This window comes from Sus scrofa, chromosome 8 (genome assembly GCF_054392235.1).
Source record: "Sus scrofa isolate SSC_HxYL_T2T_F1_AM1 chromosome 8, Sscrofa_HxYL_maternal_Yorkshire_Landrace_v2.0, whole genome shotgun sequence".
Classification (NCBI taxonomy): domain Eukaryota; kingdom Metazoa; phylum Chordata; class Mammalia; order Artiodactyla; family Suidae; genus Sus; species Sus scrofa.
The window spans coordinates 132,914,826-132,931,089 of NC_139390.1; the positions used below are offsets into that span (position 1 = coordinate 132,914,826).

Genomic DNA, 16,264 nt, shown 5'->3' on the forward strand with positions numbered 1-16,264 from the left:
AGAAAGATGTCTTCATAACTTCCCATTACTTGGAAGATCAAGTTATATATGAAAGATTGAACTTGAGGCCTTGAATTGTTCTGTTGTTGTTCGATTTGTAAGAAGGATATGACAGGTCATGAAAACCACAAATAATAGCAGGTTTTTCAAGATATAATGAAGCTACCTTCCATGCAAATATCAAGTTACAAATCTCATTTGAATAAAAAACACTTACCATATTCGCTATCATAGAATATAATAAATTTCTGCCAGGCATATTCTGTGACCACTCTCAGGATAACATCATTCAGGTAGACAGGTGGGCGAACAGAGAGAGTGTAGTCATCATTCCTGTTGCTTCGGGTGAGTCCACAGCCACTCCTTGGGGTCCCAGCTGTTGAGCGCTGAATGAAGAGATGGGGGATGTGCATGGCATCTGCCAGAGACTGGAGGGAACCTGCCGAGGTGCAGCCAATCGAGCTGACTAGGGCCAAGATGCCTTGATTCATAAGTTCACAGGCTGCAAGAAAGCACAGTGATAGTCAAATGTCAAAAGATGTTATACATTTTCTTTCTTTGAGGAATAGTGACAAAAACCTACACAGTTATTACAGAACAATGGAAAATTTTTTTTGGCTGCAGCATGGTGCAGTGGCTTGACATGGGATCTCCGTTCCCAGACCAGGGATCAAACCCAGGCCACTGCCTTGAAAGCAACTGAGTCCTAACCCCCTGATCATCAGGGAATTCTCAAGGAAACACTTTTTTTTTTTTTTTTTAAGGAACATTCTACATGAGGAGACCCTCTAATTACAAAGTACTGTTGGAATCCAGATGAACAATTCTATGCTAATGAGCTATTTGACCTCATACAAATTTCTTAACTTCTCTCAGTCTCAGTTTTAGCATCTACAAAGAGGGTAAAACAATCTTTTAGGATTATTTTGAGGATTGGAGATAATTCAGTGTCTGTTATTTATCTCTCACATGACAGACATCCAATTACTGATAAACTTTTATAATTATCAATGTTTAATTTGGAGACAAGGTAATTCTTTACTGAGTATATAATACAAGGTTTCCAAAGAGAAGATAATATGCAAATTGGAAAGTAAGTGAAAGAGTTTGAGGAAGGCATTTCTGGCCACAGAAAATAGTCCTTTTGGTATCTAAAACTTTGATGACACTTGTCTCTCCTATTAAATGGGAGAAATGAAAATGTTTTTGTTCTCTTTCTTGATTATCAGAAAACTTATGACCTAATACTAAACTTCAGAAACTATTTCATTCTGGTTTTCAAATGAACAATTTCTAATTTCTACTATATGGCTTATAATTTCTGTTTTAATTTCATTTTAACTATTCTGTGCACACATGTTCTCTTCAAAACATATTTAAAACTAAAACACATATAAAGACATAGCATATACAGAAAAAAAGAGGGTTCACAAGTGCCACCTCAGAATGCCAATCTTTGAAGGCAAGGGATTAGAATTAAAATCAGAAGTAAATTTAGAAAGAATTAAGGTAAAATTATTTCCACCTGAGAAGATCAGTTATCATAATTGTTCCAGTATTTATTCCAGATTTGATGCATTCTAGATATAATATTCTTATTATTCAAACTTTACTATAGATTGTTTTACATAATTCTTGAAAAATTCAAAGGGAAAGTCAGATGTATCTCCATTTAATAATTGGCCAGTTAATAAAGGCTGACAAAATGAAAGTTTAGAAGTGCTATGCTAGTGACATGCATATAAATATCAAATAAATGTATCATGATTAATGCTAAGCCAGCCAACACATACCTAGTAAATTAATAATTACTAGGGACATAATTTTCAAGCATGAGAAAGATTATATGATTTCAAATAAATGGGAAAGATTAGTATCAGGGATGAATGAATGCTTTTTAGTCCATAACAGATTGCCAGTGGGGCTTCAGTAAAAATCACACATAGAACATATTCATGTTCATGAATTCAACACATATAGAAAGCAATATTAATTTATAGTTATAATTTCAATTAATGTATGCAAAGACAATGGTCAAAAATTTGTTTTATTATAGGTGTAAACAAGATCATTGCTGATTAATATAAGCAAACAGTAATTCACTTTTTAAAGATTTTGTTGGGAGTTCCCAGGGATACAGGTTCGATCCCTGGCCTCGCTCAGTACGTTAAGGATCCAGTGTTGCTGCGAGCTATGGTGTAGGTCGCAGATGTGGCTTGGATCCCTTGTTGCTGTGGCTGTGGCGTAGGCCAGCAGCTGTAGCTCCATTTGGACCCTTAGCCTGGAAACTTCCATATGCCATGAGTGTGGCCCTGAAAAAAAGGGAAAAAAAGAGAGAGACTTTGTTGAAAAACTTGGCTCATTTGGCATTTAGAGTCAAACTAAGAAAAGCAGTTTAAGGGATACATAGGTGAATTCAGCCTTTAGATCACAATAATTTAAAGCGATCAAATGAATATAATAGTTTATATAAATTCATCACAAAATTCGCAATGCTATAGAGATTTGAGATAAAAAAATCAGTATTATGTTCTGTCACACATATAATACATGAAAATTATCTATTTTAATATTCAAATCTAGAAAGATAAACTCTGAAGGGTCCATATTAATCATTCTTAGCAAATTTGCTTTAGTATGTAATTTGTGATTTCCTCCTATCAACTGTTTTACTTCTATTAACCTCTGTTAGTAAGAACACAAACTAAGCAAATACTAAAAACAATCATCATATAAGCAATTGTATCATTTTTAACTTATATGCTATTTGGTATTATCCCTCTTGATACACACATTGGCAAGAATAACTGAAATTCACTTATAAAATTACAATAGAAATCATCAAAATTGCAACCAGAAAAGCATATAATATTAGATCTGAAAGGTAATTTAGTGATCATGTAGTCCAGGATGGAAAATCAACTTTAACTGGTTGGTAAGTTCGAATCCTAGAACACTAGTTAGAGGAAGATTACAAGACTCTAGAGGATTACCAAGTCATTGTGTTAGATTTCTCATAGAAAGAGACTGGGGAAGTAGTCATAGACAGACATGCATCCCTCTTACAGTGTCCCCAGCCTTCAGTGGTTTATAGTTGTTAAGAACACACCACTCCCCTCCCCCAAAAAAGGACCCAGGTCTCTAACTTCTTGTTCAATATCCTTTTTACCACAGCAAGCAAAGGATATTGTAACCTTAAAATTCTGCATGACAAAGAACAAATACAGTTCTCCGTATGGGAAAGCTCAATTGAAGACTGTCCATCGCCAGGTTTGAAAAAACAGTAGTCTCGGATAGAGAAACAAAAGCTCACATACCTAAAATGGTTTGAGATTTGTTGATCCAAAGCACAACCCCATTTGGACATATTAAGAATAGGTCTGCAAGGCAAGCCGTCAAGGCTGTACTGATGCCCATTTTGCCCCATTTTACCAACATAAAGCAGAGAAGACAACACATTGATTTCCTCTGGATAGCGACCCCTTCATGGGGCCCTGTGTAAAAAAAGTAGTATAAAAAAGACTCATGACAGCAGAAGAGAGATTTGAGAAAATAAAAGACTACCCCCAAAACAGAAACAAAGCTTAGTGAAACAGTCTATATTCTGCTACAAGAATCCCATGTTTTGACTGTTAGATAGCTGTATTATTTAGCTTTATTTCTATACAATGTATATTTCAGTTCATTAGATAGGGTATGAAAACTGAATTTGAAACATCACCATGTTTGCATGTATATCTACAACTTTTTTTACTATAAGAATCCAAGCCAAGGACTTCTCAATGGCATATTGCTTTCCCATTAATTACTTCAAGCCCTATTATTTATTTATGTTAGGTATGCATGTACTCACATACCTCCAACACTTATAGAGGATACTGAACAACTTGCTGGCTTTGTAACTACAGATGTTTGAGACTGTAACACTATCAAGATATTTGTAGCCTGCGTTAACTGCTGAAAGCACACATTTTTCTTTCTTTTTCTTCCTTTCTTCCTTCCTAACTTCCTTCCTCCCTCTCCTCCTTCCCTTCTTTCTTTGTAATAGCAACTGGAATTAGCAACACTTTCATCCTTTTTGGTCATTCAGCAGTTATGGAAATGAAGTTCTCTGTATAAATATATAAATTTTAGTTAAACGATGTTCATGTACACTATTTTTTTCATTTTTTTCATTCCCGAAACTAATCAGTTTGAGTTTTCTTTTTCTTATTAAGTAAAATGAGATTAAAATAAAATCTATTAAGGGTTTTGAAACTGATTATCTGTTACTGAATACTCAAAGAGAACTCAGTGAAATATTTTTGGATAGTAACTTTTTTTTTTTCTTTGTTATTTCTTGGGCTGCTCCCGCGGCATATGGAGGTTCCCAGGCTAGGAGTCGAATCGGAGCTGTAGCCACCGGCCTATGCCAGAGCCACAGCAGCACGGGATCCGAGCCGCGTCTGCAACCTACACCACAGCTCACGGCAACGCCAGATGGTTAACCTACTGAGCAAGGGCAGGGACCGAACCCACAACCTCATGGTTCCTAGTCAGATTCGTTAACCACTGCGCCATGACGGGAACTCCCAGCAACATCCTTTTTGAATATACTTATTTCCTGTGATATTTTTTCGGACTTATTTATATTGACCAATATAATCTCCTCTAATGATTTTAGGTCCCATCCAGATTTTTGCATATTCAATTCATACACTTAGTCTTCAAAACTTATTTATCAACTTTCAACCATGTGCCAGGAACTTCTTTGGAGACTAGATTAATATATGTGGCAGGTTCTATCCTCAAAGATCTCCCAATCTATTCACCACAGTGTTTCCCAAATCTCCCCTGCATCAGAGTTCAATGTAAAGATTTAATACAGATGACTACATTCACTCCTAGAGGTTTTACTAGTGGTCATCTATTTGCATTATGAGATATTATTACCTGAGTAGTTCTGATGTGTAACTCTTTCTGGAACACATAAGTCTAATGGACTGTAACTGCAATGCTCTTTGACATTACTGCAGAACATGCAATATTCAGTGACTTCCCTTTACTTTTTTCCCAATAATATCATTGACAATATAACCACAGCTGGGGAGTGAAACTTCCTTATTTTCCTAATTCTCTTAGTTTGTGAGTGAGGAGGAGGTATAGGAAAAAGAGATACATAGACTTAGACACAACTGTGCTAAGAATGATAATTCATATTATATTTTATGTCTTTTTTCAAAACCTTTTCCATCATCATATAGAAATTCTAGTTATTAAAATTATTATTCTTTTATAATATGGCACATCCTGGTTTTAGAATTGATTCTTTCAAGACAAGTGAAAGGATATTTAACATACGCCGGGAAATTGTATCTTGTAAAAACAAGATCTTTGTAAAAAGATATGATGAACTACATGCTTATGTTTGTATAAGGGGAAAATAGAAGATGAAAAAAAAATAATATTTTACATTGCTCTCTCAGTTATTGTCATTTGTCCAGAATGTCAATGCCAAAACTCAGAAGTCATTTTCAATTATTCCCTTTCTCTTATTCTCCACACTCCTTCACATCAACTTTGGTTAACCTATACCATTAATTCTACCTCCTAAACATTTCCCAAAAATATTCTCTTTGTGAAATATTCACTCTAAGTCCCATAGGTTAATCTCTATCACCACTAACCCAGTTACTAAAATTGTCTCCAACCTGTGATTTCACCACCTCCAGCTTAAGTGTTCTTCAATCATCTACATTGTAAACAAAGATATCTGGGTTTTTTGTTTTTTTTTTTGGTCTCATTATAACATTTTTGTGTTTTAAAGGTCATAAATTAAAAAAAACTGAGCATCTATTACTGACTGGAGAAACTAGGGAGAAATGACAAATAAATGAAGTATGGGATCCTGAATAAAATTCTGGAACAGAAAAAAAGTCATTAAATTTTTCGTGAATTTTGAGGAAGGTCTGTACAGTCTATGATACTGTATTAATGTTGATTCCCTGCTCTTGATAATTGTACTACAAGTGAGACACAAATACCAAGGGAAGAGGGTAATAAATATAAAGGAACTACTTGCCCTATGCTTTGCAATTTTTCTACAAACCTAAAACTGCTTGAAAATTAAAAGTTAAAAACACAAACAATCCATGACTTCCAACTTTTGCAGGAAAAACTTAAACTCTTAGCATGGCACACAAAGCCCTTCGTGATCAGGACCCAGTCTACAGTTTCATGCTCACTGCCAGCTCCTATTTCTTGCCATCTCATCTTTCTGCCATTCCACACATTCTGCTACTTCCATTCTGTTTATACTATAATCATATTACTTTCTCAGAAGCCCAGGTGATTACACAAATAATTGTTTTTGACAGCTTAATGATATTAAGTTTTTTTGACTTATGTCCATGGTACATATCTTCATTTAATTCAGTCTTAAATTTTTTCCTAAGCAGTATTTTGTACTATTCAGTGAACAGGTCCTACTTTCCTTTTTCATATTTACTGTTAAGTATTTTTTTTATTTGTATTCTATTGAAATTGGAACTGTACTTCAATTTTAAAAATACACATTACATAGACAGAAAAAAAACTTTTACATTTGAATTTAATTTTTCATTGTTAGAATGTAGAAATATATCAGACTGTTGAATACTGATTTTGCATTCCAAAATCTAATTAAATTCTCTTTTTTGTAGATTCCACAGCAGTTTCTACCTAGTCATTATATTTTCAAATAAATAAAGGCATTTATACTTAATCTTTTATAATCTGCATACCTTTTTATTTACTTTTCGTGCCTTATTGTACTGGCTAGTGTCGGTACAATGTTTAACAGACATGATAAGAACAGCCACTTTTCCCTTGTTCCTGATCTTAGGAGAAAATCATTCAGTCTTTGATGACTAAATATGATGTAACCCATAAGATTTTTTTTTGACCATGATTTCCATGAAGTTAAGGAAGTTCCCTTTTATTTCTAGTTTACTGAGAGTTTTTACCAGCTAAGGATGTTGGATTTGTCAAAAGCTTTTTCTGCATCTATTGAGATAATTCCATTTTTTTCCTTAGTCTTGTAGTATGGATGATTACATTGATTACTTTCTGAATGTTAAACCATCTTTGAAAGGGTAATGTTGGAGTCAGTGAGTTGGAGTGTAGTAATATCTATTCATTTTTCTTGATGTTTGTGTTTAATTGGTGTTATTCCTTCCTTAAGGTCTAGTAGAACTCAAAAGTGAAACTTTCTGGTAGTGGAGTTTTGTTTGGGAGAAAGGTTTTAACTGTGAAATCTATTTTTAAAACAGATATGGGAATATTCAGCTTATTTATTTCCTTTTCAGTGAGCTTTGCTAGTCTGTGTTTTTCAAGAAATTTTACCTTTTAATCTCAGTTGTCGAACTTACTGGCATAAATGTATTCATAATATTATCCTATGATACTTTTAATAGCTATAGAATCTGTAGTGACACTGTCTCTCTCACTCCTGATATTGGGAATTTGTATCATTTCTCTTTTATTCCTGGTCAGTCTGGCTGGAGGTTTATTACTTTTATTAATTTTCTTAAAGAAACAGCTTTTTTTTAAAAATTTTTCTCTTACTTTTTTGTTCTATTTCAATGATTTTCACTCTGATGTTCATAATTTCCTTTTTTTTTTTTTTCCTGCTTAATTTGAGTTTAGTTTGCTTTCCTTTTTCTAAGGTGGAGGCTGTGATCATTAATTTTAGACCTTTCTTTCTTTTTTTCTAATAGAGGTATTTAGTCTTTTACATTTTTTTTATGTACTACTTTAGTCTAAACTTTTTCTGCTAAATTTCCACTATTATTCATTTATGTTATTCACCTTTTCTGCTAACACAATAATCATAGTTATTTTTGTTTGTTTGTTTTTTTGCTTCTGTTCAACAGTTCTAACATTTGAGGTAATTACCTGGTTGCACGCCAGTCTTCTGGAGGAGACAGTGTCTTTTCCAGTGCTTGTCTGAACCTCAGTACCCAACATTTTGTAAATTCAATTACAGCTTGTTAATTACATTTAGATAGACTTTAAGTACTTTTGAGAGAAAGAGGGCACTGTTTCTGATTATCATTATGAATAATTTTATTTCTTTTGTTAACATTTTATTCCATGACAGCATTGTCACTCAGGCACACCCACTGTATGAATAAAAAGTCATTCCTCTTGTGGGAACTTCCTTAGTAGGACCCATGGACCTTCTACAATCTCATGCCTGGCCACAGCTGTGAAATGAAACTATTTTATTGAGCCTTGCCCATTCTATTTTAGCCACAGGGAGTTTGTTGCTTATCAGCACAGCCTCTTTTCTCTCTGTTCCTTCTGCCTGGGTTCTTTTCACTCATATATTTTTTTCATCTTTTTCCCTACATTTACCATTATCTTACTATGTGTCTGTTTATTTCTATATTTTCACTCTTTCTTCCCTACAAAAATATAAGCCACATAACAGCAGAAGCTTTGTCTACTTAGAAGAGAGATTGGTCTATTACAGGCATTCAATGAACATATGATGATTGGATGAATAACTGAATGAGCAATATAGCTGCAGTCCAGAATCCAAAAGGGATACAAAGTAGGTCAGCTTACTGACATTACAAATCACCTACTAGTTTTAGCCTTAGTAGCCCACATTAGTGTTACTCAAAGCCTGCCTAATTCACACAAATTGTCTATTCTTGTTGATAAAGAATCCTAAAAGGAGGTGACAACAATAGGAGAGGCAAAGTGAGAAGGATCTGTCCTTCATAAAAAAAAAAAAAAAGTTGTTTAGCATTCCCTATGTGCACTATTTGTAACAGGACTAGCATGTATAAGTACCACAAAAGCAGAGATGTTGTGTTTTGGTTTTGTTTTTTTAAATGTTCTTCACATATAGGGGACCTCAGTAAATATTTTTTAAAAGCATGGATGCAATATAATAGGTAATAGATTAGAATATTTAATCTATCTTTGAAAACAATATGGCCCATGAATGCTTTTGTAATAGTAATATACCAAATGCAGTCTGTTACCTCTTTGGTCTATAAACATTCATTTAAAACTTTAATTCGATTAAAATAATATTTTAATAATATATGTTTTAGAATATTTTTGAACTGAGCAGAATTTATATTTTAAGAGAACTAAAATGCCTATTGTATGATTTATTACAGCAAACATGAAAACTCATGGTTTTCTAATGCAATAAATTCTAATTAATTGTAAACTTAATTTTCTTCTCAATTTTTAATCTGTGATTTTTGTCTTGAACTAAGATATATAGTTGGCAACAGTAACTAGATCATAGTGATTCATTTGTGAATTGATCACCAGTGTCACAATTTATGGATAATCACATGTCACTAGGCATAAAATGCACTTGGACTTAGTCTCTGCCAGGAAGTAATTTTTCACCATCTGCAGTTTGTTATCATATTCTAATTTCACTAATAATGGCTTTCAACATAGTATCAGAAGCATTTCTATTTCTGGGGAAAATAATGTCTGTGTACTTTACAGAGTTATGAACAGTTCAAAAGGTCAGAAACACTATTTAATAGTTATCTTGGCCACAGCTAGCAGCAATTATGAAGTGAAAGGAGATAATTCCTGAAAAGGATGGCATAAAATTTGTGACAACTTGTTTCAAAAGAGGGTGTGTGTGTGTGTGTGTGTGTGTGTGTGTGTGCGCGTGCGTGTGCGGTACTATGCAAGTAGTTGCAAAGGCCTGCATTTAAATCTTTAACACTAACTTTTGTGTGCAATTCCCTTAAAAGTACAAAGATAATGTTCCTTCCAAAGGAAGATACAAAATCAAAACACTAGGCTGACATGACAATTTTCCTAACCATTAATACCATGATAAAACAACAACAACAATAACAACAAATAACAACCAAATAAGCCTCCTGTATTTCTGTCATTGCCTAGAAACTCTTGCTTTCAGAGAGGGGAAATGTATTAGCTCTATAATCTAGAGACCTAGAGTATATGTGAGGAATCCTGATTTTTAGTTCAGGTCCAAATGTGAAATCAGTGTTGGGCCTGGGCAGGAATTACTTTTTCTTTTGGGTTTCAGTTTCTTTATGTATTAAAGGTGGTGATTTAACTAGATGGTTTTCCAGGAGATACCATACCAACATTTTTTCTCTCTCTCTTCCCCCTGCTTCTATTACTGATCAATCTTTCCTCTAGTTGGCACATTCTAACTTAATTGGCTGCATTTTGGCCTAGAAATAGAAAACAGTTTTCTGTTTCTTATGTTGGGTATACATCCTTCTCTTTTGATTCATTAGAAGGACCACTGTATTTTTCCATTACCACGCTGGGGTTGGGTGCTATTGGTACATCAGTTCATTCTTGAAAGCTTACAATGAAAAGAATATGATGGATTTTATTTATAATATGCCTGTTTAAAATACCCTAGCATTTAAAGTTTTTTTTTCTTTTTCACTGTGTAAGGGTTTATGGCCCTATCAAAGAAATGTTTATCTGTTTGTAACAAAACCATTTTCTCCTGAATATATCTAACATATACAGAGAGAACACTAAATTTAAAAACCTTCTCTTCCTTCTTCCTCCTGATCCTAAAAAAAAAAAGTAGAAGAGAGAAAGTTTAACATAACATTATGGCTACTGATAATTTTCCATTTCTTAGAGACAAAACTGACAAGGAAATTAGGATTCATTTGGGTTTATATCAAAGCAGCAATCTCTAGAAATAACATTTCTCATGATGAAGTCTCTTCCTTATATCTTTCCATGAAACTGCAACGTTTTAGATTTCACAGCACTATCTTCATCACATCACCCTGAACTCTTCCCACAAATGATATCCATGGAGATTGATTTAACGAAAATTAGATGTTCCAACTGCAAAGAAATGTTTTATCCATAGCAGTGACATGATGATAATTCCCCTAATGTTAAAGATTTCATTTCAAAGCTCTTTTTTTTTTTAAAAAAATCTATTTTCAGTACTACAAATACCTAAGAAGCAAATGGTGATCTATTTTCACTACTACAAATACCTAAGAAGCAAATGGTGACAATTATATCCAATTGGCCTCATAGAGCTTTTGCTAATCACAAATGGAAGCATGTATATGAAAATCCTTTTTTTATCTGCAAAATAATACTTTACTATAATTCACATCACCCTTATTTACAAGGCTCTGCTCTTTTACTTAAAGGATCCTAAAGTATAGTTTGAGGTTAACTAAAGATTATAATTACTTAAAGAAGGTCTATAAACATTGAAACTATTAAGGATATGCTCAAAGGAATATAAGTGTAATATAAGGTGTCCATTTCTTTAGAAGCTTATAGTGGCCTTAAACAGTCTGGGCTGCCCAATGTTAATCAAATATCATCAACATGATTATTTAAAAGAAACCATATACAAAAACAGACATAGGATAAGCAATGAAATCCTGCTGTATAACAAGGAACTATATCTAGTCACCTGTGGTGGAACATGATGGAAGATAATGTGAGAAAAATAATACGTGCGTGTGTGTGAGAGAGAGAGACTGGGTCACGTTTATGTACAGTGGAAAACTGACAGAGCACTGTAAGCCAACTATAATCAAAAAAATAAAAATCATTAAAAAAAAAAAACTAGACATAGGGATCAATGGAACAGAATAGAGAACGCAGAAGTAAACTCACACACCTATGGTCAATTAATCTTCTCCCAAAGAGGCAAGAATATAAAATGGGGAAAATGCAGTCTCTTCAGCAAGTGGTGCTGGGCAAATTGCACAGTTAGATATAAATCAGTGAAATTAGTACACACTCTCCCATCATGCACAAAAATAAACTCAAAATGGTTTAAAGACTTAAACATAAGACACGACATCATAAAACTCCTAGAAGAGAACATAGGCAAAATATTCTCAACATAAATCTTACAAATGTTTTATTAGATCAGTTTCCCAAGACAGTAGAAACAAAACCAAAAATAAACAAATGGGACCTAATCAAACTTAAAAGCTCTTGCACAGCAAAGGAAACCATAAACAAAATGAAAAGACAACCTATATAGCAAACAGCGCAATCTACAAGGGCTTAATTACTCATAGAACTCAACAATAAAAAAATAAACAACCCCATTGAAAAGTGAGCAGAAGACCTAAATAGACATTTATCTAAAGAAGACATATGAGGGAGTTCCCATTGTGGCACAGCAGAACGAATCTGACTAGTATCCTTGAGGACTTGGGTTCAATCCCTGACCTTGCTCAGTGGGTTTGGGATCTGGCATTGCTGTGAGTTGTGGTATAGGTCACAGACACGGCTCAGAGTTGGTGTTGCTTGGCTATGGTGTAAGCCAGCAGCTGTAGCTCTGGTAAAACCCCTAGCCTGGGGACTTCCATACGCTACAGGTGCTGCCTTAAAGAGTGCAAAAGGCAGTGGGGGAAGAAGACATATGGAAGGCCAGTAGGCACATGAAAAGCTGCTAAACATCACTAATTACTAAAGAAAGGGAAATCAAAATTACAATGAGATACCACCTCACACTAGTCAGAATAACCATCATTAAAAAGTCTACAAAACAAATGCTGGAGAGGATGTAGAGAAAAGGGAATGCTCCCACCCTGTTGGTGGAAATTTAAGATGGCACAGCCACTATGGGAAACAGTGTAGAGGTTCCTCAGAAAATTAAAAATAGAATTGCCATACGATCCAGCAATCCTACCCTTGGGAAAACATCTAGTCAAAACTATAATTCAGAAAGATACATGCACCCCTATGTTCATGGCAGCGCTATTCAAAATAGCCAAGACATGGAAACAACCTAAATGTCCATTGACAGATGAACGGATTAAGAATAGGTGGTACATAAATATAATGAAATACTACTCATTCATAAAAAGGAATGAAATAATGCCATTTGCAGTGACATGGCTGCAAATAGAGATTATCATACTAAGTAAAGTAAATTAGAAAGAGAAAGACAAACACCATGTAATATCACTTATATGTGGTGCTAAAATATGGCACAAATGAACCCACCTATAAAATAGACTCACAGACATAGAGAGCAGACTTGTTGCCAAGGGTGAGAGAGAAAGGAGAGGGATGAACTGAGAGTCTGGGGTTAGTGGACGGAAACTACTATATAGGGAATGGATAAACAACAATCATACTATCATACTGTATAGAACAGGGAACCGAATTTAATCACCTGTGAAAGACCATGATGGAAAAGAATACTAGAAAATAATATATATGTGAATAACTGATTCACCTTGTTATACAGCAAAAAATTGGCACAACACTGTAGATCAACTATACTTTAGAAAACTAAAAATAAATAAATACAGTTTTAAAAAGAAACCATATAACTAACTAAGTATGCAGACATTATGTGGGTTCAAATAGGGCACACATTTTAATGAGCTGGATCAATTTGGCCTGAACTCGTTAGAAATTTTTTTTTGCTAAAGAAGCACTTGGAATGGGTAGCATTTTCTTACTCATTTTTTACTGGCACAGAGTCCTTGCTTTAGAAATATTTAATGAATCCAAAATAAAATGAATCTTGAAGGAAAATTTGACTTTGATAACTGGGGAGGAAGAAGAAGGGTATCTTGGAATATGGAGCAAAGATCTAAATAATGAACTCTTCTTTGGGAAAAGCAATAGAGAAGACTGGTCACTGTGAGACAATCTGGTTCTTATTTGAAGGTTCATTATTAATATGGCAAAAGAGATAATTCAAGAAATAATTCCAAAACATGTATACTATGTCTAGACTCCTGGGCAACATCATTGAGAATCGTTCACCTTGTATAGTGCCCCAATCAGAGAATGGCTTGTCAGAGCATTGGCTTAAGAGCAGAAATTTTAGAGTACAAGGACTTGTAAATGGCACAGAAGAGTAGTCATTTATGTGTCAAGCAGAGAGAGATGCTGATTAAGTAACAGTTTTTCCAGGCGCATGTTTACAGAGGAATAGTGATTGTAATGTCTCTCGTCCTCTTCAAATAATGGCCTGTTTACTGAGTAAAGGTTTAACAGTAATGAGATGAAACAAATGTAGTCATTATGTTACTCTTCTCTATATATTCTGGTACCACTACATGTTGATTTTCCATGGAATATATATAACACAAAGGAAGAGAGAGAACCAACAGCATTTTAAAGATGGTTAGGGCAGAATAAAATCTAAACTCAAGTGCACTGGTTACATGTGTGCTTTCACACTAGAGTGCCTGGGTTTTAACTCCAGATCCTAAGCTTTTCAGTAGTATGAGTTTAGGAAAGTTATTTAAACCTGTATGGATCCTCTCCTCACCAGTAAAGTGGAAACAGTATTGGCATATACCAGTAAGAATTAAATTAGTTAATACATTTTAAAGGCAGTGCCAGATACACAATAAGTGCTGAGTAAAGGTTAGCCAATTTTTCGTTTTGTTTTATTTTGGGGCCACACTGGTGGCCTGTAGAAATTCCCAAGGTAGTGATCGAGCCTGCACCACTACAGTAACCAGAGCTACAGCAATGACAATGCCAGATCCTTAACCTGCTGAGCCACAAGGGAACTCAAGACAATGGTTTTAAATTTGAATTTTTAACAGAATAGATTTTAGGAAGGGAGGCTGTAAACTATTAGGAAGGATAGTTGGAATACAATCAGAGAGGAGCTTAACCAAAAAAAAATTTAATTAAGGTAATAGAGGAAATTTTAAGTCACTATTCATGAACCAAAGACTACTGGATTCCTATTATGTGCAAATCTGTGTTTGATGTTATAGCTATTTATAATAATAAACTCCATGAAAATTCCTTCTTGCATCTCAAGCTACAGGTCTGAATTTTAGGGTTTTAACTATTCTTGAAATGTTCACGTTCTATATTTCTTACATGTTTTCTTTTGCTAGCATTTTCTGAAGGAGATCAAGGGAAATTTCCAAGCTGGGCATGCCTCAGAGCTACATGTAAGTTATGACTGGGAATGATTACCCACAGACGGTCACCTCTTTTGGCCCTTCCATGAATGCAATCACAGGAATCAGCTAAAATAATTAAAGCTATCAGCTTGAAATGTTCTCTCACTGTGAGTAAATAAACTTGTACAAAATGTGCATGTCTCTGAAACATCTTGCTAAAACTGTGTGATTGTGCTGAAAAGAAACCAATGTCAATGACCCACAGTGCCAAGTTGCTTTTTATCAGAATTTACATGAGATCTTCCTTTAAGCATAATCTTTTGGGTTATATCTTTTTAAAACTAGGTTCAGATTCTCTGACGAGTCTTGGAACTCACTGGATTCTTTCTCTACCCATGAGTTAAGTAAAAAAATGCAAACAAAATTTACTATTATTATCTTTAAAATCTTTTTAAAAAGTTTAACACATTTTTCTTGCCTATATATCCCTTTTTAAAACACTATATTGAAAAATGCAAATGTGTTATAATCTATGTCTTCTTTAATTACCATTCTCAAAACTTCTAATTTGCTTAGGGGATTATCACTTCCATTTAAAAAACAAGGAACACAATGGTTTGCCAAATCTATAATAGAAATAAGTATCAAATCAACTTGGATAAGTTTATTCTTCCATTGATTCATCATAGAAATTTTAAGAGCAATGATAACTAGATTAAAATCAAACTTCGCTAAATCATTAAAACGTATTTAAATGTATGTTAATATATTTAGAAAACTTATACCAAAAGTGGGATGCAATAGAAAATGACTGAGAAATGATGATGATTTCATTTCTTGCACAAGTTTTGGATGTGAAGAACAAAAGTCTTTGGTTCAGGGAAAAAAGGTTGGATGTTTGGATAAATCCATTCTTTTTTTTTAAATTTTATTAGAATATAGTTGACTTACAACATAGCATTAGTTTTATGTGTATAGCAAAGTGAATCAGTTTTATATATATATATGCATATATACATATATATATAGATAGATAGATATAGGTATATCCATTCTTTGTGTTATTTTCCTATAAAGGTTATTACAGACCATTGTGTAGACCCTGTGCTATTTAGTAGGTCCTTGTTAATTATCTATTTTATATTTAGTAGTGTATATATATATATTATACATAATACATATATATTATACATAATACATAATACATAATACACATATATATTATACTATATATATATATATATACACACACATTTTTTTCTTTTTAGGGCCATATCCGTGGCATATGGACATTCCCAGGATAGGGGTCCAGTTGGAGCTCCAGCTACTGGCCTACCACACAGTCACAGCAAGGCCAGATCTGAGCCACTTCTGTGACCTACACC

General features: G+C 34.0%; 1 protein-coding gene across 7 annotated transcripts in view; it reads right to left on the minus strand.

Annotated features, from left to right (window-relative positions):
* Positions 1–16,264, minus strand: part of GRID2 (glutamate ionotropic receptor delta type subunit 2) — a 1,344,144-nt gene that overhangs the window by 665,087 nt on the left and 662,793 nt on the right. For 6 of the 7 annotated variants that reach the window (XM_084973393.1, XM_084973394.1, XM_084973395.1 and 3 more), the window contains one exon: positions 218–502. In XM_084973393.1, coding sequence (XP_084829519.1) covers positions 218–502 — 285 coding nt within the window. Of the gene's footprint in view, positions 1–129; positions 503–16,264 lie in introns of all 7 variants that reach the window. The other variant, XM_084973396.1, reaches the window with a different exon arrangement.